The sequence below is a fragment of the Pongo pygmaeus genome, chromosome 2, assembly GCF_028885625.2.
Source record: "Pongo pygmaeus isolate AG05252 chromosome 2, NHGRI_mPonPyg2-v2.0_pri, whole genome shotgun sequence".
In the NCBI taxonomy this organism is placed as follows: Eukaryota; Metazoa; Chordata; class Mammalia; order Primates; family Hominidae; genus Pongo; species Pongo pygmaeus.
Window position 1 is genome coordinate 136517870 of NC_085930.1, and position 22203 is coordinate 136540072.

At 34.2% G+C, this 22203-nt stretch overlaps 1 protein-coding gene across 50 annotated transcripts in view; it reads left to right on the forward strand.

The window, feature by feature from the left end:
- Positions 1-22203, forward strand: part of TBC1D5 (TBC1 domain family member 5) — a 599895-nt gene that overhangs the window by 321245 nt on the left and 256447 nt on the right. For all 50 annotated transcript variants that reach the window (XM_054482838.2, XM_054482837.2, XM_063662139.1 and 47 more), the window contains 4 exons: positions 18100-18208; positions 19668-19757; positions 19861-19935; positions 21379-21446. In XM_054482838.2, coding sequence (XP_054338813.1) covers positions 18100-18208; positions 19668-19757; positions 19861-19935; positions 21379-21446 — 342 coding nt within the window. The remainder of the gene's footprint in view (positions 1-18099; positions 18209-19667; positions 19758-19860; positions 19936-21378; positions 21447-22203) is intronic.

Below are 22203 nucleotides of genomic sequence, written 5' to 3' on the forward strand. Positions count from 1 at the left end.
GTAGAGATGGGATTTCACCATGTTGCCCAGGTGAAACTCCTGGGCTCAAGAAATCTGCCTGCCTTAACCTCCCAAAGTGTTGGGATTACAGGCGTGAGCCACTGCACCTGGTCTGTTTTTTAAAAAAATGTTTAAACATAGTATACTGGTTCAGATCCTGATTCCAAATACTTTGAATACTTTTGACAAGTCTTAGCCTCAGTTCTTCACTTTTGAAGTGGAGATGATAAAATACAGTTGATATGATTAGTTTAATCGGACAATGACATATGGTAAATGCTGAATAAATATTAGTTACTTTTTTGTTCCAGACAATGTCATCATCATCATTGTCATCATCACTAACCTTTTGGTATTAGAGAAATTGTTACAGTGATCTAATATACCAAAAGGAAGAGAAAAAATATGTTTTACAAGAAAATAAATGTTTTGTCTGTTAGCAGAAATAGTGCGTAAGAACAAGCTTAACCTGAGATTTGACATTCTCAATATCTGACACATATTTCAGGCTACCTTTGAATAACAAATTTGAAAACCTAGTAGATGAAAGGAAGATGTTTTACTATAAATTCAGGAATGATATCTGGAACTTTGACAAATAAATTTAAAAATTTAAAATGAATGGACCCTAACTATAGCTTTATGTACCTAATACTCATAGACTTTTTTTTTTTAATAACCTGGGATGTTTACTTTGGATTTATATCTTCTTTTGATCTTGCTTCATGGATTCAGGTAGAGTACAGCTGCATTTAACTCCTAAGGCACCAGTATAATTATTATATGATGCTTGAGTAATAGTCCAGATATTGTTTTGGAAAATTTGGTTAAAATTTGATTGTATATCTCTGAACTAATTTGCAGATGATGCGCTAAAATGGAAAGTTTATAAGACTTGAGAAGACTTTGTTGGTTTTGTGAAATATATCTTGTACTTTTTAAAGACCAGCGTTAATGTTGTCTGCCAAATTATATGAGCTTTCTCTGTTCCTTATTTAACCATTAAAACTGAGAGAGGAACATGAATGGGTATGAAAGAAGGAAAGTCACTTCCTGATTATCAGTTTGCTGAAGATGTTTAACTTAGTGACTGTAGCACAGGCCACTCCTCTCCTCCTCTTCCCAAAGGCAGCTGACCTTCTCCTCGCCAAAAGAGGCAAGCCCCTTGCCAGCACATGTGACTACAGGCTATTACATTAATCTGTTTAGCTGTAGTACCAGCTGCTTGCATGTTTTTAATTATCTTATTAGATGGTATAACAGTGACCTATGAAATAAATTGAAGGTGAACATTTAAAAACTTTTGTTTTATTACCCTATGTTTCTAAATATCTTTTTGATCAAATTATAACTTTCCTCAAAAGTTGACAGGAAATCTGTATCATTTTTGAGCCAATGTAATGCTTTTTTTTCAGATTTTTAAAGTATAATGTCATAATTCCCAATATAGAAAATAACTTATTTGTTGGCTCATTTATTCATAAGCTTTTTGTGTCTCTATAGCCAAAAATTTGTGGTAAACTTGGCTTATTAGTCAATTTAGTTAGAGAAAACTCAGACCAGTTATTTGGCATTCTCAGGGAAACTCAAAATATTGCTTAATTTTTGTACCTCATCTTAGTTTTGTGTAAATGGTAGAGGATAGAATATAAATCATTGTAGATTATTTTAAATTAAATTTGTACATTATATTTAACCCTAATTTTCGAGATTCTGTATAAACTGTAGTAAATCATCTAGTTTACTCTCAGTATTTTTTTTCAACTTAATTTCACATGAGATTATTTATATTTTCCAAAGCTATACTCTTAAGAAAAATATACACTCTTTTTCATCTTGACAATTAGAGACTTTAAAAATAATCATTTGTAAATGCAGTGCTGACTTCCAGAGCCACAGTTCAAAATTATAAACACTAATGATGCTCAGTTAGAAGTCGTAGCCAATAAACTGAAGATTATAATAATTTAGTTAGGAGCTTTGGTGTTGAATTAAAAAACAAAAGTTACTTGAATGCTAAAAAGATACACAGATACTTCTGTTTATGTTTTTAGTTAATAAATCCTACACCTGGGCTAGTGGAGTGACTTGAGACTTAAAAAAATTTATAGACTGAAATACTTATAAACTTATGTATTTTTTAAAATAAAACATTCATCCTTTTGGCTTATTTTTTTCTCTAACAAAATATTGTATTTCATATTTGAAAAGAGCTTTTATTGAAGAAATAAAGGGAACTTTATATATGTATATAGTTTTGTTGTTGTTTGTTTTATTCCTTTTAAGGAGAGACAAAAAAAGGCACTTGGCTTTAAAGCAATGGTGTTCTAATGTCTTGATATTTATCAGAGCTTCCAAAGTAGCCTCCCATTCTCAATATAGTATGTACTATATATAGCTCACCAAGTCAAAGGCTGTTCAAGTTGATAAAAAGTTTTTAAAAAATTAAAGTTGGTATAGCCTTTTAAATCTAAAAGTTGTCTTTTCCTGCCTAAGAAAAAGTACATTAATTTGAATTTTCTTGAATCATTGAGTAAATTTGAAAAATTAGGCTTCAAGTTTTGGCACAAAGATTTGTATGTATCTTATTTGCATATAATCAGTAATTTTGTATGTATCTTATTTGCATATAATCAATAATCAATAAATTTGAAAAATTAGTCTTCAAGTTTTAGCACAAAGATTTGTATGTATCTTATTTGCATATAGTCAATAATTTTGGAGGATGCAGGAAATATCTTTTCATCATTTACATTTATTTTTAGTATAGTACCTTTTACATTTTTATGTAAGAGAATTACATATCTCATAGAAATAACAATGAAATAGTGATTTAGTATATTAGAAAGGAGATAATAGGGCAAAAGCCTACTTTGGCAGCAAGATTTAAAATTCAGAAATCTGGGTTCTAGTCACACTCTTAAAGTGATATAATTTTGTTAATCATGTTATTTTTAAGAATATTGGCTCATTGGATGAGAGCAGGCTCAGTGGCTCACCCCAGTAATCTCAGCGCTTTTGGAGGCTGAGGTGGGTGGATCACTTGAGGTCAGTTGTTCAAGACCAGCCTGGCCAACATGGCAAAACCCTGTCTCTACTGAAAATACAAAAAAAAAAAAAAAAACAAAAAAAAAAACGAAATTAGCCAGTGTGGTGGTGCACGCCTGTAATCCCAGCTACTCGGGAGTCTGAGGCACAAGAATCACTTGAACCTGGGAGGCGGAGGTTGCAGTGAGCCAAGATCGCACCACTGTGCTGCTGCCTGGGTGATTAAAAAAACTGTCTCAAAACAACAACAACAACAAAACAAAAAAATCCCAAAAACCAAAAAACAAAAACAGAATATTGGCTCAATCAATTATTTGCTAGAAGTTATAGCAAATGATAGAGACCAACCGGAATCTACCGTCCCTCTTCCCCACCACTCAGTCCTCTTAAGTTTCTAAGGCCTTGCCATTTTAATTATTTTTCCAGGGTTTCATAGCTTAATAAGTAGAAGAGGAGGAAGGAAGGCCTAGAATTAGTGCTCCTTTCCTGATTCCATGAGCCTTGCTTTTCTAATTTTGTTGTATTGCCTGTATGTTGTTGAGGATGTATATAATGTTAAGATGTTCTTAAGAATAAATACATGATTTAGGGAATCAATTTGGAAAAAATGCACAGAAATAAGACAAACTAAAGTCTAGATCTTAGCTATACCACTGTAACCTTAGGCAAAGTAATTAACCTCTCTGATTCATAATTACATCATCTATAAAAATGAAATGTTAACATCTGTATCATTGAGTTGTAGAGAGCATACCTGTAAAATGTGTAAAGTACTTGGCCCTTGTCATCAAAACATAGTAGGTAACTACTGTTAGGGAAAATTTTTTCACCTTTTCTTTCCCTCTCTCTTTTCTAAAATTTCTTTTAAGTTGTAATTAACTCTACTACCTGAGAAAGTTGGCCCTTGCCTCAGGAAAGTTAAAAAAATTTTTTTCTAGTTCTAAAGTGGCAATAAATGAGTAAAGAATCAGATGTATCTATAGTTACCTATAGATTATATAAGAGGAACTTTTATATAATCGCTTATTATATTTAATCTCATCAAATTTTCTTGCATCTTGTTTGTTCTTATATTTGTTCAAGAAGCATCACGACCTTTACAGTTAAATGATCACTTCAGAGAGCACAAAATGTATAGCCTTTTCATTTTTTAGAAATCAGAGTCTTAATATTACCTTTTGTCCTTATCTCCATAGTGGAGGCTCTTCTGAGTAAAGAAAAATCACATTTGAATGATGAATACATCTTCTCGAAGTAGCTTATTTTTATGATAGTATCTGTGCTTCTTTATAATATACACTCTCTCTGAACTAATTTATTGATTACTTAAGGCTTTGAAAAAATGTTACCCTCTATTTTGAAAAATCAACTGATTTGTTTGCATTTACAGCCCTAATTATCAACCCACACTGGCTTGAGCATACATGTTACAGTTTGAGTTATTTTCCTTTAGAAACCCCTTCAAGCCCTTTTTGTTATCTGTTGCCAGGCTTTAGGGGACATTTTTTTTCATGTTTATTTATTGACATAGTCAGCTGAAAGCCTTATCATCCAAGGCTGTGTAAATGTTTATCTTTGAAAAGACAGGCATACATTTGAAATGTGAGGATAAGCTGCTCTGAGTCAATCAACACTGAGAGTCCTTTCCCCTGGACACACTTCTGTTTCCTGCTGGTGTTCCAGTTGAAATGACTTGCTGTCAGTCCTATGGATCACTGTTTGTAATATATAGTTTGGATATGGTGGTGAAATATACAAAGTCAATTAAATATTTGCTCAATAATACTGAAGTATGAGAAAATAATGCATAGAATTAGGGTTCAAAAATAGAGTTAAAAATTTGAGAAAATAATGCATAGAATTAAGGTTCATAAGTGGAGAGTTAATTTTTTTAAAAAAATTCACCAGTATCTTGCTTATTTATTTACGCATTGGTCTGCTTTATAGTCCCAATAATTAAGTATTATATAGTAGCTCTATATAATGCTTAATTTCTGATTGTCTATTTCATAGACAATTTGACTCAAATAAATGATTTAAGGGAGAAATTTCTACAGGATATTTAAGTAGGAGTCAATATTTAACATTTGTCTTTTTTTTATATCAGATTGTGTTGTCTTTTGGCGCAAAGTTGTAGTGGTTAATAATTATATTTCCCCATTTTATTTTTAATCCAGAGCTTTTTCACAAGTGCTTTTTCAACGTTTGTCTATATCTTTATTTTTTTGTTGTTGTTCAAGGGAGCTAACTTATCTTCCATCATTATGTATATCTTTGTTATACTCCCATTATAGACAAACCAGTGTGCTAAACCTTCAAGACCCAAAGAGGAGTTAAACACAGACCCTGCCCTTGGGGCACTCATAATCTAGCAGGGAGAAAAACATGGAAGCAACTAACATAGGTGATGACTGGTATTATAATGGAGGCATTTATCAAGAACTAGGGGAAGGCCAGGTGCAGGGGCTTACACCAGTAATCCCAACAGGCTGAGGCAGGAGGATCACTTGAGTTGAGGAGTTGAAGACCAGCCTGGGCAAAAAACAAGACTTCATCTCTACAAACAGACAAATAAATAAATATTTTTAAAAAAATTAGCCAGGCATGGTGGCACATGCCTCTAGTCCCACCTACTCAGGAGGCTCAGGTGGGACAATCACTTGAGCCTGGGAGGTTGAGGCTGCAGTGAGCTATGATCATGCCACTGCACTCCAGCCTTGGTGACAGAGCAAGACCCTGTCTCAAGACAAAAATAAAAACAAAACAAAAAACAGAACCAGGGGAAGAACAAATGGTTGGGATGGTGGGTGTTAGGAGGAAAATCTGTTTGCTAGGTGTTCTAGCTGGGGCAGGAGTTTCAGGGAGGCGAGCAACATGTACAAAGATGATCTTCATTTTCCACTCTTCAGCAATGCATTCTTTTAGATTTCTTTTGCAGTATATTAGAATGGGTAAGTTTCAGTTTGTCAAAAACACAGAGATTCTCCAAAGATATTGAGTTTATTAGGGGATTTGCACATCTGGGATATGCAGGCCTTGGGAACCATAGGCATATCCAAAGAGGTTGAGGGAAGGGGAAGCTTTTAAAGACGAGAGGAAAGTATACACAATTTATTTTGAAACAGAGAACTTTGGTTACAGGGGCTTATTGCAGGAGCTAACACCAGTTCATTAATGGAGACAGTTTGTCTGGCAAGTGTTCTTGTACATCAGCTAGCTATCCTTGTACTCATGTAGCAACTGCAGTTTAGAAAGTTATTGGCAAAAGTTTTTGTTACAGACGTATGTGTATAAGAGCCATTCAGAGAGTCTTTGTAATATTTCTTCAGCGTATGTGCATGAGGGCTCTTCTTTCTAAACCTGTCTTTATTTATGGTTATCTGTCAGTATTCTTGGGGATGGATTCCAGGACCCCCATGGATACCAAAGTCCAGCAGTCAGCTCTAGGGAATTGGAAAGGATAGGAAAAATCAGCCCCTCTGTATCCATGAGTTTGGCATCCTTAGAATACTGTAGTCTCAGTCCATGGTTGGTATAAACCATGAATGCGGAATCTCGTGTATGGAGGGCCAACTGTACTTTTGTTAGGGTTTGACACAAGTGACTTCATTTTGATTTTGACAACTTTCCCATTTGAATTTAGTCATCAGTGACAAAATTATGCCCTTACCTATGAAGACAGTGAATGTGACCCATACAACATCAGTATTTACATATGTATCTATTTCATTGTGGTGACAGTGTTACTTTACGTGAACTGTTATTTTATAGTACTTGCTATTTGATAGTACTAAAGTTTAAAAATTCAGTATATCATTTTTTTTTTTTATTAGATGGGGTCTTACTCTGTTGATTAGGCTAGAGGGCCATCTCAGCCCACTGCAACTTTCACTTCCTGGGTTCAAGTGATTCTCATGCCTCATCTGCCTGTGTAGCTGGGATTACAGGTGTGCACCACTGTGCTCATCTAATTTTTGTATTTTTAGTAGAGTGGAGGTTTCACCATGTTGGCCAGGCTGGTCTTGAACTCCTGACCTCAGGTGATCCACCCGCCTCAGCCTCCCAAAGTGTTGGGATTACAGTCATGAGCCACTGCACCCAGCGATGTTTGATATATTTGAATCGATGATCAAAAATTTTAACTGAGGGTTAAAAATCTTTAAATCACACAAAATTAATTATGAAATAGTTGATAATGATACAATTGAGAATGAGTATTATGTACCTAGAAATATGAAGAAAGTCAATAAAGCTGCTATGGAATAAAAAATAACCTGCAAATGACAGAATATTTGAAATGTAAAAGATGTCCTTGTATCTGAACATACGGATATAATCTTCATTCCATGATTATAGATGTTATGTTCTGAGAGAGACATAGAAGTAGTTTGGTTGACATAATCTCAAGGCGTTTCAAAGACTCTTCCAGGCTACCTTTTCAGATTAGGAAACTAATGCAGATGACGTGCCCAAGTGTCTCAACCCATTAGAACCAAAACAGGGTAGTTGAACACTGTTATCTTAAACCTCATTCCAATTTAAAAAAAAATACTTCTAAATCTTAAAGTTCTCTTGAACAGCATAGCTCAACTTTCATAGATCTAGACACAAACTTCTCATGTGTATTTTGTTCAGTTCACAGTAATAAACTTAGAATCTCCAAAATAACTACTATTGTCTTCTTACCCTTCCCCCCACCTTACCACAGGGGAGCAGTACTTAAAATACTTAATTGACTTTAAACAAAAGTTTATCCCATGGCCCATTTATCTTCATTTTAAATTATCCCTTCCAGGTTTGTTTAGCCAGCCTGTTACTGAATATGATTATATTAGGTTCGTGATCCAAATCGTGGATCTAGTTCTTTCCAGCATTGACCATTTTGGGGTAACCAATAGAAATGACACTGTCATCACTAAAGATTTGCCTTTCTAACTTTCAGGTATGTGTGTGAGAAGAGGGATGTGGGTGGAGGCAGGGGAAGGGAGTGATAGAAACAGAAACCACAGGGAGAGTCAATGAGATAGACACGGGAAAGAAAAAGAAAAGATTATATCCATATCTAATAGTCTTATTACTAGCACCATTTATTTAGAATAATTACATACTACGTTACCTCTCTTATGGAATTAAGTTGACTTATTTAACCACATGTATTATTTAACTTTTAATGTTTGTTTTCTTTCCCCAGTTATATATGAGTATGCATCACTTGTATATTTATATCCCTTGAAACTTTATAGTTGTTACTTTAAAAATTGAATGTGTATATGAGTGAATTGTTGCCATCCTTAACATTTTAAGCTTCCCTGTCCAATATGAGAACTACTGGCAATATGAAGCTATTTAAATTTGGATTTCAATTAATTAAAATAAAATACAATATGTAGTTCTTCAGCTGCAACCAGCCGTATTTTAACTGCTTAGTAACTATGTGTGGTCAGTGCTTACCATATTGGGGAGTCAGATGTAGAACATTTCTGTCATCTCAGAAAGTTTACTTGCTTAGTGCTCATCTAGAGGTTATCAAGTGAACGATGGATTCAGTTAAAATATAATTGATTTTAATATTTCTTAGAGAAAGTATTTAAGCACACATGTATTTCTGTTTGGTAATACCCTGTTAGTCAACACACTATTGGAAAACATGCTTTAAGTCATAGGATTGACTTGTAATTAGGACATCAGGTTTTGCTAAATAAATGCCTATTTATAAATAACTGGAAAGTAATTTATTCTCTATTCTACCAGCCTTTCCTCTACAGTATTGGCTTATATTTGCAGACTGTGAGGCAAATTCTTTATCATGTTGTAGAATGTTAGATATCAAACCCTTGCCAGTTATCACAAATATCAAAGTAAGTGAGGTTAGGTGAGGGTGGGAAGAAGGTAGGAAAGGTCTGCAGGGAGAGGATTTTTTCCTTATTAATTATAGAGGAAGCATGAGTAAACCATGGAATATAAAATATACTTACTCCAGACAACTTCACAGAGATTGTCTGGTATAGGATCCTTTTCTCACTTCATTTCTAAATGCCAGTCCTTTGATTAGTAATCTAATTACCTTTATCGTATATTTAAATTATTAATACAATTAAAAATGAAAAGCTTGTTATAAAATCAAAAAGTTTGTGATACTGCTTTTCTTGGTTTCCTTTTTTAAAGTATGATTATTGAGTTTGCCTACTTTAATATGACCCTGGATTTGGAAGCTCTTACACATTGTATTTTTAAGAAAATAATGCCTGTGTTTTTTTTGTTTGTTTGTTTTTGTTTTGTTTTTTCCTTTAAAGAAGAGAGTATTCTAGCTCTTTGGGAGGCCGAGGCAGGCAGATCATGAGGTCAGGAGATCGAGACCATCCTGGCTAACACAGTGAAACCCCATCTCTACTAAAAAAGTACAAAAAATTTAGCCGGGCGTGGTGGTGGGTGCCTGTAGTCCCAGCTACGTGGGGAGGCTGAGGCAGGAGAATGGTTTGAACCCCAGAGGCGGAGCTTGCAGTGAGCAGAGATAGCGCCACTGCACTCCAGCCAGGGCGATAGAGTGAGACTCTGTCTCAAAAAATATATAAATAAACAAAATAAAATAATAAAAAGAGTATTATATTTGACAGTCCCTAACTGTTTTAACTCAGTTCTTTGTGTTCCTGTGAAAACTAAGGTGAAGGCTCAAGGTTTCTCAATTTAAAGTTCAATTCAAACCTGAATCAAAACATGACCGTAATTTTAACAAACCTCTAGGCAATGAACTATTCTTTACCTGTATTTCAGTGGAGCCTTATCATATGATAACATGTTTCACCTAGACATGTGAAGAAATACATTTTAAGCTTGTGTGTAATTGTGCATTCTGTTTTTTTATATATATTTATGTATGAGATCTGCCCTGATGTTTCATTATGGAGGAGAAAAAAGCTTTAAATAAAAGTAAGTTTTAGAAAATTCATGGTACAGGAAGCAAAAAAGCCAGTACAGTTTCTAATTGCCTTTTAGAGACTCGTGAGTTCCCTCATTACCTGTGATTTAAGCTAAAAATGAGGTAATTATAGATAACATCAGTGTTTATCTGGTTGATCTTGGCACCTGCAGTCCTAATGTTGTAGCTTACCCATATCTGGTGCCACACTTTACAGTCTTATGCTGACATACCTAATTTACACTTCATATTTCCATTTATTTTAAGTTAGATGTTACTTGTTCTATTTGAATAATATTTTCAAAATCATACCTTTAAAATGGCTTAAAAGTATATACTCTTAAACATAATACTGGAATTATGGTACAGTCCTTGCATTGATAGAAATCTTTCACTAATGTATTTTGATATAGATTAGAAACAGATTCAAAAATTTACTGGCTCCTTTTTGATAAAATAAATGTGATCATACTAAATATGGCAATTTTAAAAAATATTGGCATGCACTTTAGGATTATGAAATTGTATAAATCTTTTTGAATCAAGTTCAACTTTCTTACCTTTTACTACCTCAGCTTCAGATATTCTACCCATCTAACCCGGATCTAATCCTGCTTAAATCCTGCTTCATCCTGCTGTAGCCGCTTTGTTCTGTTATCTTACTACTCAGAATTGCAATGAAATGATCTGGTTGGCTGGCTGACCTTGTAAACTCCATGGTTATCTCTGAGAGCTCTGTCTGCTGTACTTCCCTATCACTATACCTCCCAGAGAGCTAGAAGCAACTTTCTACCTTCTCTCTTTTTTCTTCCACTGTCTGTGACTTTTGGCTTTCCCCAAGGTGAGAATCCCTTCTCTTAACCACTCAGCAATTTCATTGTCAGTAGAAGCCTAAGTAGCTCCTCTTAACCAACGATTAGAGATCTTCAGTCTTAAACTATATGTAGGCCCTGAACTCTTTGCTATTATTGTAGCCGTTTGGATTTCTTAAGTTAGCCCACAAACGCATTGTTTCCTTTCCACATTGAGCTTAAAAACGGGATAGAAACCATCATATAAACCTATACAGTGTAAAATTAGTGTTTTGTATAGTGTATCACCATTTGGAACAATGATTCAGAAGCCTTCTAGTCATAAATTAGCACATAATTTAGTAATTTATTAGTCATCATTTAGGTTATAAAGGTATTTCAACTATTAAATTTAGAAGATATTAACAAATTTAGAAGATACTAGTTTCACACCAATGTTATGAGCATATCTTGGGAAACTACTATTTAATTATATGTTAAAATATATAATTACAAATTGATAATCTCATTATAATCATCAGCTGTATTTATCCACTGCATATTCTGATTGCTTTCCATGTCAAAATAGCCATTGCAGGAAGCTTAACTACCCAAATAGGTCTTAGAGGGAAGGTATCAATTCCTGCTGCAGAAGTTGACTTTATTTTTTGAGAAATAATTGCATCACTCATGGCCTACATATTTAATAAGTTACAGTGTTGTTTCCTGAGGAGCACACCAGTAAGCTCAGAGTCCTTCTCAGCATGGTGCTTCCAAGGCAGCCAGTACTGATCTATTAACATTGGCCTGAGAAATGAAACCTACTTATCTTCACCTTTCCCTACTTAGATGCTGATTGTTTTCAGGGACCAAGTATCTGCAAGATAGAGTAATTGCCACTAGATGGCACTAATGCTTTGTTAAGGAAATCTTCAAGGTCCAGGTGGCTAATCCATTCCATTTAAGGTTTTACACACCTAAACACCCAGGTTCTTAACTACTCACAGGGACTGTTGTTAACTTATCTTCTCAGTCCAACTAGTAAAAAGTTATCTGCATGTCCATGGACTTGATATTCAAAAACTAAAAATCTGAGGAAGAAAACAAGGGTATATTTCTATCTTGCCTTGTTGCCAGAGGTCATTTTTGCTCTTGGTGTCTAGAGAATCATGTTTCCCTTTAGTGGTTACTTCCATGTTATTCCAGAAAGATGTCTTTCCTATTTCTCGTTTCTTTATTCTCTTGACAAGTTATTTAATTTTTCTGAACCTTACTTTCCTCATTCATAAAGAGGGGTTAAAAATATATACCCTAAGTGATTTACCTAAAATATTATATCATAAGTGGGTCTTTTAAAAGCATTTCGATGGCATTATTGTCAGATTTTTGCTTTTCAGGCACATTGTAAATATATATATTTTATGTAAGAATAAGTTTAGCAACTACTTTTTCTTTTTTTTTAATTAAACTGAAATATTTCGCCACTGACACCTCAATATTTTCTATTGTTAATCATGTCTTCCTCCAACTTCAGGAGCAGGCCTACCATTCATATTTGTGATTGTAAAAAACCCTTCATTTTGATCCCTCTCCCCTAGAAGGGCTAAACCTTTCAGCAGTTTACCCTCTGGAATCTGTTTAATGTTTGATTAGCTCAATTCTTTGCAGTAGTATTTCAGTGGCTATGGTGCTACTGTTATTTTATATCCTAAGTTTTAATTTTGAAGTATCAAACCATTTCTTTCCCCTCTGTACTACCAGAGTGCTTTGCAGTAATCATTTTATTATTGGTTTACACATCCATCTGTCCACTCTTTAACTTTGTATGTTTTAAAAAATATGCCTGTGAGTGCTAAGCACATAGTAGGCACTTAATAAATGTTTATATTTACTCTGTGTTACGGTTTATTGATGAAACACTATTCAATAGAAACGAAAGACAATTAATATATTATTTTGTGGCCTTTATGCTCCTCTCTTGTTAGAGCCGTTCATCAGTTTGAGATGTTATGCCTTAATTAGAACTGTAAGTACCCATGAATAAATTTAAATGAATGTAAATTTCAGAGATAATGTTTCCAATTCACATGCCTCAGTCTTCTTTTCCCTGTACCAACACCGTAATCAAGGTACAGGGTCTTATTTAAGCTAACAAATAATTATCCTTCATTACATAAGTAGTATGTAACTTGACCTTAAAAGCCTGCTTAACTTGACAAGATGGCAATGAATCTAGCCACCAGCTGTGCCTGTACTTTTACAATTTCTTAGTACTTGTGAATAGGAGCTGATTTTGGAAAAGACTGGAGGAGTCATTGCTTCATACTTCCCTCTCTTATCTGGAATACTTTGTGTTTTCAGTCCACAGAACTGCATGGTGTCTCACAAATTATGATTCCTTTTGGGTTCAAAACGTTGCACATTTGAGATCTGTGCTTGTTGTTCACAGACTACAAGCTATTTAAATATATTTATGGTTTTTGAGATGTGTATACATACCCCAGAGATATTGCGGATTCAGTTCCAAACAACTGCAGTAAAGCAACTATTGCAATAAAGTGAGTCGCGTGATATTTTTTGTTTTCTAGTACATGTAAAAGTTATGATTACACTGTCATCTATTAAGTATGCAATAGCATATATCTAAAAAATATATATACCTTAATTAAAAATACCTTATTGCAAAAAAAAAAAAAAAATGCCAAGGATCATCTGAGCCTTAAGCAGTTCTTAATCTTTTTGCTGGTAGAGTGTCTTGCCTTGTTGTTGATGGCTTCCCACTAGTTACGGTGGTGGTTGCTGAAGGTTGGGGTAACTGTGGCAATTCCTTAAAAAAAAGACAACAGTGAAGTATGCCACATAGATTGACTCTTCTTTTCAATAAAGATTTCTCTGTAGCATGAGATTCTGTTTGGCAGCATCTTACCCAGAGTAGAACTTGTTTCAAAATTGGACTCAGTCTTCTCAAACCCTGCAGCTGCTTTCTCACTTAGTTTATTAAATATTCTAAATTCTTTGATATCATTTTTAACAATATTCACAGCATCTTAACCAGCAGTAGGTTCCATCTCAAGAAACTACTTTCTTTGTTGATTCATAAGAAGCAACTCCTAATTTAAGTTTTATTATGAGATTATAGCAGTTAAGTCACATCTTCAGGTTCCACTTCTAATTCTAGTTTTCTTGTTATTTTTCCCCATCTAGTTACTTCTTCCACTGAAGTCTTGAAACCCCTCCAAGTCATCCATGAGGACTGGAATCACCTTTTAAAAACTCTTGTTCATGTTGCTATTCTGACTTTCCCCCATGAATCTCTAATGTTCTTAACGACATCTAGAATGGTGAATCCTTACCAGAAGATTTTGAATTTACTTTGCCCAGATCTGTCAGAGAAATCACTATCATATGGCAGCTATAGCCTATGAAATGTGTTTCTTAAATAATAAAACTTGAAATTAGAAATGACTCCCCACTTCATGGGCTGCAGAATGGATGTTGTGTCAGCAGACATGGACACAACATTAATCTCTTTGTACATATCCATCAGAGCTCTTGGGTGATGAGGTGTATTGTCAGTGAACAATAATATTTTGAAAGGAATCTTTTTTTTCCTGAGCAATAGTTTCCAAAAATGGGCTTAAAATATTCTGTAAACCATGTTGCAAACAGATATGCTATCATCCAGGCTTTGTTATTCCATTTATAGGGCACAAGGAGAGTAGATTTAGCATAATTCTTAAGGTCTCTAGGACTTTCAGAATGGTTAAAGATTGGCTTCAGTTTAGTCCCCAGCTGCATTATCCTGTAACAAGAGAACAGCCTGTCCTTTGAAGCTCTGAAACCACACCTTGCCTTCTTGTCCCTAGCTATGAAAGTCCTAGATGGCATCCTCCTTCAATAGAAGGTTGTTATGTCTACATTGAATATCTATTGTTTATTGTAACTATCTTCAGCAGTTATCTTGGCTTGATCTTCTGTGTAACTTACTGCAGCTTCTCAATCAGCACTTTCTGCTTCACTTTGCAATTTTATGTTATGGAGATGGCTTCTTTTCTTAAACTTCATGAACCAACCTCTGCTACCTTCCAACTTTTCTTTGGCAGCTTCCTCACCTTTCTCAGCTTTCACAGAATTGAAGAGAGTTAGGGCTTTGCTCTGGATTAGGTTTTGGCTTAAGGGAATGTTGTGGCTGGTTTGATTTTCTATCCAGACCATTCAGACTTTCTCTGTATCAGCGGTAAGACTGTTTTGCTTTCTCATCATTCATGAGTTCACTGGAGTAGCACTTTTGAGTTCCTTCAAGAACTTTTTTTTTCTGCATTCACCACTGGGCTACCTGTTTAGTGCAAGAGACCAAGCTTTTGGTCTAACTTGGCTTTAGATATACCTTCCTCACTAAGCTTAATCATTTCTAGGTTTTGATTTAAATTAAGAGACCTATGACTCTTCTTTTCATTCAAACAGTACGAGGCCATTATAGCATTATTAATTAGGGAGGTCCAAGGAGAGGGAGAGAGACAAGAGACTGTTTAGTGGTATGGCCAGAACACATACAACATTTATCAGTAAGTTCACTGTCTTATATGGTTGTGGTTCATTTTGCTTCATAACAGTTACAATAGTAACATCAAAGATCACTGATCACATATCCTCATAACAGATATAATGAAAGAGTTGGAAATATTGTGAAGATTATCAAAATATGTCACAAGATACATGAAGTGAGCACATGTTGATAGACTTGCTCAATGCAAGGTTGCCACAAACCTTCAGTTTATTAAAATGCAGTACCTATGAAGTGACATAAAATGAGGTATGCCTCTACTCCTCTAATGTACTGATTGCTAATCTCATCTTTGAATATTGCTAAAAACTAGACAACAAAATTTGAACATTATATCAGTATATATGCATAATTACTTGGAAATAGGACATATTTAGAATATTTTAGGTAATAAAAATGGATTAAAATGGGGAAAAAAGCCCCACAAGATTTCAGTGAATATTTATTTGGTGTTGGAGTGGCTAAGAATTACTTAAGCAAGAGAAAACAATGGAAGGATCAATAAGAGAAAATAATGTTAGATCTTAATTATACACAAATTTAAAAAGCTTCAATGTATTGACAATTAAGACAATTGGGTTAAAAAATTGGCTGATGAAGGCATGATGTCTTTAATGTATGAAAAACTTTTCTCTTTAATCAATAATAAGGCACACTAAAAAGCAGTATTATTAACAAAAATATTAATTTTTAAAAGTATAGGACTTGGGCACACTGGCTCATACCTGTAATTCCATCACTTTGGGAAGCTGAGGAGGGAGAATCACTTGAGGCCCTTTGTAGACCAATCTGGGCAACATAGGAATACCCAGTCTCTACAAAAAGTTACAAAATTAGCCAGGTGTGATGGTGTGTGCCTGTGGTCCCTCCTGAGTAGCTTCAGCTACAGTGGAGGCTGAGGTGGGAGGATTGATTGAGCCCAAGGAGTTCAAGGCTAAAGTGAGCTGTGGTTGCACCACTGTACTCCATCCTGATGAGCAAGTGAGACCTTGTCTCTTTTTTAAAAAGTGTGTGTGTGTGTGTGTGTGTGTTGGATAGTCTTCTGAGGGCTTTTCATGTATTTTTGAAATTCTCATAATAATTCCTTTAAGTAGATTCTGTTATTACTCCATTTTACAGATGAGGAAACTGAGGCACAGAGAGGTTAAGAAATTTGCCCATGCTTGCACATCTAGTAAGTAACTACTGAGCTGTGTAGCTTTCCTTACTGCACAGCTGTCTTTCTGATCCCAAGCATGTGCCTCTGATGTCCATTCTCTTAACCACTATCTTGTACTGCTTAAAATGGGCAAAGGGCAAAAAACAGGTTTTACAAAGGAAGCAGTAAAATGACCCAAAAGCATGAACAATTTTTAGTTCACTAATAGTACAAATTAAAGTAAAGACAAATTTTTTAAACTAATAGAGTGATGAGAATAAGAAATTTTTGTGGAGTGGTGATAGAAATGCATTTCTTCCAGCATGTGCTGGAATGTGTGTCTCATTTAGCAATCTTAGCCAGAAACCACTATTGGCAGAAGGCTTGTTGTGATTGAGGATCACAACGCTACTGGGTTAAAGCTGGAAGTTCTGCTGGTGGCAGTAGGGAATGTGTCATTGTCTTTGGTCACTCTTCTGGAACTTCTTTTCTGGAGAAGATGCATTTTGTCCCATGGGCAAGTTTTGAAATTTTTGTGTACAGTTCATTACTCTAAGCATAGTATGCAAGATTATCCTTTCTCAAAATGAGTAGGGTCTAGCCAGTGACAACCACACGTGTATGTAACAGAAGAATGATTGAGGGTTTTAGTGGCTTTCTTTTTCAGAAATCTCTCTTGAGATATTGCCGTCAGGGTTTCAGCTTTGATAATAAATGTTAAGTTATATGCAAATTTTATTGTGATATGATGGAATTTGGGAGAAATTTCATAAAGCTAATCTCAGTAGCCTCTACTCAAGTGATTCTTAATGTTTAGTTTGGTGCAAGATGCAGGGAATGTAGGTCTGATTCCTTTATTCAAACTCAGTAAATGGTTTGGGACAATTAATTTCCAATTGTCTCCTAGTAGAGCAGATTTACTTGTATATTAATGAGGCACAGGTGTTAGGCCCCTGGTGTCTGCATGCCTGGGAGGCATATTTCAGTTGTTTATCTACTCAGCCATAGGTACTGCAAGGTACTCAAGCTTGCCTTTAACAATTTTTACAGTGAGGCTTTTTAATTTTTTGATTTTTTTTCAAATTTGCCCACACCTGTTAAAATTTTAAAACTGATCATGTAGAAAGAAGTTGCAATTTCAGTAGTAAGCAGCACTAACAGTTAAAGTAGTCTTCTATTATTCTTTACTGTCCAGCCTGACATTGAAGAGAAATTGGTTCATTTAAACAGGTATTTCACATGAGAAGCTAATATAATCAACATTACACTTCTTTGTTGCATATTTTTGGAGCAGGTATGTTTTTGTCATTGGCTAAAACAGTCATATATTTATATTATTCATTTTTTTCTTGTTTACTCACTGAACTGTACTATCAGCATTTTAAAGGAAATGGAATAGCCTCCATAGACATTATGAATTTCAGTAGCTGGCGTAATTATAGCTATCTACATATTCATTAAATCTACGGAAGAACTGTGTCCAAAAAGACAGCCATGCATTCAGAAACAGTACACAACTAAATATATATGTTTTAAAAGTTGCATTTTTTAGACTTACTTAAAATTAATTTCCCATAGAACTTCTCTCCAAGCAGAGGAATTTTAACAAAAGGATTCTCATGCTTTGGTTTCTTTCATATAGGAAAGAATGGGAAGAACTATTTGTAAACAACAATTACTTGGCAACAATAAGGCAGAAGGGGATTAATGGGCAGCTGAGAAGCAGCAGGTTCCGCAGCATTTGCTGGAAGGTAAGAAGAAAATATTTATTTACAGTTTCTGGTTGCAATATATCAACACATTACCTGATGCCCTGGAAGATTAGCCATGCAGGGGATCACTGAATTTTCCAAGAGACTTCACTCCCATTATTTTGACCATCTATGTTTATCTTTCATAGGACATTTACTAATAAGGTTGAACTACCTTAGTCCTGAGTAAGTGATAATGGTAAAAGAGTCATATAAAAAAACTATCTTTTCAACTGTTTTGATGGTGCCAAATTCAGAGCAACACGTTTACACTTCCCAGAGTTTCTTGCAGAAATTCTTGAAGATTTGCAAGAAAAGGCAGTGGTTGGGGGTGAACTATTAGGTTCCTACTATATCAAGCGATCATTTAGTTATCTTCCCTTTTTTCTTCATAAATGGCAGCCGGAAAATATTTTTCACATTTCTTTTAGTAGTGAGGGGTGGCAAGAAGTGGAAGGAAATTGGATCACTCTCCTTTAGAGGAAAAGGACCACTGATTACCAAAACTAGTAATAATAATCTATAGTTATCTTTTTAATTGCTTTGAAATATTGTTTGTTTTTGTTTTCTAAACATGAATTTATTTAGGTTTAGACTCATTTCTAGAATGAATTCTATCATAAGTTTTTAGAGTTATCTGCATAAATTAAGCATACTGAGTCTGTGCAAGTAAAGACAAAAACACATAGTGTATTAGACAGTTTTAGGTTCAATAATTTAGATTTAATAATTAAAATACACTTTGCTTCTTTTAGATGCAGGCATTAAAGGCAGGAGACCTGCTGCTAGAATATTTGTATACAAGTATTTGTACCCCACCCCCATTCCCTGTTGTTTAACTTTTACTGTCTTTCATTTGTTAAAAATAAACCTAAATCCAAATTTATTTTAATATTATATTAAACTAAATTAAATCAAATTTGTCATTTTAAGAATGTTTGTTATTTTCATAAGCTGACTGCCAGCTTTAAATTACATTTTTTTTCTGTAAAAGGAATGCTTTCATGTTTCAGGCTATGCCCTCCGTGAGGCTGTTGTTCACTATCTTTTACCAGCTTGTTTTAAAACAAAACCTTAAATGTAGCAATTACTAATCAGACTTTGTGCTCCCTAATAACCCCCTATCACTCCCATTAAGACTAGAATGTAAAATGTGAATTATATTTGAACCTCAATGAATTTTTCTTCCTTTCTAATGTAAATGTGAAGGGGAGCTTGATTCTATTTTGTGGTGTAGCTTTTGTTATCTTGCTTTTTGGCCTTTGTTCACTTTTTGAATTTTCTGATTATATATTTCTTAAATATCTCCAAACAGAAATTGGTAAGAATTGAAATGATGATATGAATATGAAATATCATGAATATTATGTCTTTCAATGTTCAGGTGGTTCAGTTTGGCATAGTTTCACATTTTAGATCTTAAGATTTTTACAAAAATTTCTTCTGTTTTTCTTGACAGCTATTTCTTTGTGTTCTTCCTCAAGACAAAAGTCAATGGATAAGTAGAATTGAAGAATTAAGAGCATGGTATAGCAACATTAAAGAAATAGTAAGTAAATAGTGTATTTAATTAATGTAATTGTTTTCTTATGTACACTTTAAAGTCCAGTAGCCTCTGATCTTTGTGTGTGTGTTTTCTCTTTCTTTACTAGCATATTACCAACCCGAGGAAGATTGTTGGCCAACAAGATTTGGTGATCAATAATCCTCTTTCACAGGATGAAGGGGTAAAGTTCGTCTTTGTTCATGTCTTAACCTCTTTTGCTGCTAAGAATATGTTTATGTGACTGGTTGCCAGTCACCATGAAAGCAATATATTTCATGCTAACTATTTTCTTTGTTCCACATACAGTACCACCTAAAACCTGGTAGAAATGATTTTACATTACATATATATACTGTGTTGTAGAAAATTTATGATCTGTTTCTGTGGAATGGCAGTACAAAGAAATCTCGGGATTCTGTAAGAACTAAGGGTAAAATATAAGAGCATAAAGATGAGAATAGAACTTTTATCAGGGTTGCAGTGGGGAATTGGGTAGCTAAGGAAAGCCTCCTTTCGTCATGAAAATAAAGAAGGGCTCACTTAGCAGGGCTAACTCGCAGGAAGAAAGAAGTAACCCTTTGTAGTGAGTCTATGAAGAAGTTTTTAAAAAATCAGGTCTACTTCTATTCATATTCCAGTGAAGACAAGGATTACTACTTTAGAGATATTATGTAACTTCAAAAGTGTGAGTGCTCTAATTTTTGCCTGTTTACCTAAAAACACATTTTTTTCCATTTAATACATAGTGTTAGCATTTCTCTTTCCCAATACGTAAGTATTTATAGACTCTTTGGTTTAAGAACATAAACTATTAAGTAATTTTTAAAAACTTTCCCTTAAATTCACATTTTAAAATGTACATAAAAACCTACTGGATTATAAAACCAAGCTCTGTAGAAAAACTTCACCCATCTTTCTTAGTGCATTGGGAATTCAGGTCAGGTTCAAGCGGGGGACAGTTGGCCCATGAGTCCTGCTGTAATCCAAGCACCTTTCTGTTGTTACAGGGGTAGTAGCAATAGCATATGGCAGTGAAAAGTATTGTTCACTTTATATAGATAATAAAAATTTTGAGAATATACACTAGTTTCTCATTATTCACAGGGGATTGGTTCCAGGCCCCTCATGGGCACTACAATCTGCAGATGATCAAGTTTCTTATATAAAATGACATAAGTATTTCCATATAACCTGTGTACATCCTCCTGTATACTTTAAATAATCTCTAGATTACTCATAATACCTAATAGATTGTAAATGCTAAATAAAGTTGTTATACTGTGTTGTTTTTCTGATTTGTATTTTTTTATTGTTGTATTGCTATTTTTAATTTTTTCCCAATATTTTTGATCCACAGTTGGTTGGATTTTTGTTGTGGAGCCTGCAGATAAGGAGGGCTGACTTTATATGATAATATCAAACTGGAAAAATTGATGTTAGAATAAAGATGTGTTTCTGAGATTAAATTAGATTTTAATAAAAATTACCCCAGTCTCAGGTTTTCTATCTGCAATGTGAAATGATCAGAAAAGAATAAATTTAACCATTTACATTATTAAATTGAAATCACTAAAAGTAAAACAAAGGTGTGAGACTATATAATAGATTGTTTTCCTTATTTCAGAGTCTTTGGAACAAATTCTTCCAAGATAAAGAACTTCGATCAATGATTGAACAAGATGTCAAAAGAACGTATGTAGAACTATTTACATGTTACTTTGAATAATTCAAATTGTTGTTATCTCTTTCTAATTTTAACAAAACACAAAATCTGCAGAGTCAACTTAATTGAATGCAGTATTCTACTTGTGTTAATAACAAACTTGTTTTGACAAATTGTGATAATAAGGGTTGTTTTCTACTCTTAATGATACAGATTTCTATGTTCCCTTTTTAAAAGTAAATTACATTTATAATATTGATAATCTTCAATAATATTTAATTAGTTTTATCAATTTCCAACAATTATTTGAAGTCATATTTAAGGTTATCTTGTATAGTCTTGTTGCCAGAAAAATTTGTCTCTTGCTTTATGCATTTGAATCCCTTTCTAACCAAGTTACTTGTTAAAACTTGTTAAATGACAACTGTTATTCTTATCCTTACTTCTCTTCCTCTTGAAGCTATTCAGGTTTGCAAACAATTTCTTCTCTCAATCTGCTCAGTATTTACTATGTAAAAGGGTAATTTGTTGCTTAGCATAATGTCCATAACTTTGATATATTCGACTGCATCTTTCTGAGTCATAGGGTGAGGAGTAAATGGAGTTTGTGTCAGAAGATCATAGAGTTGTAACTAATGGATGCTGTAATTGTGGGAAAATTACTTCAACATCTTTCCCTCTCAGTTTCCTCTTGTGTTAAATGGGGATAATAGTAACCATCTCTTATGATATTTGAGGATTAATTAATATCTGTCAGAATAGTAAATTAGATAAGTTTATACTTTA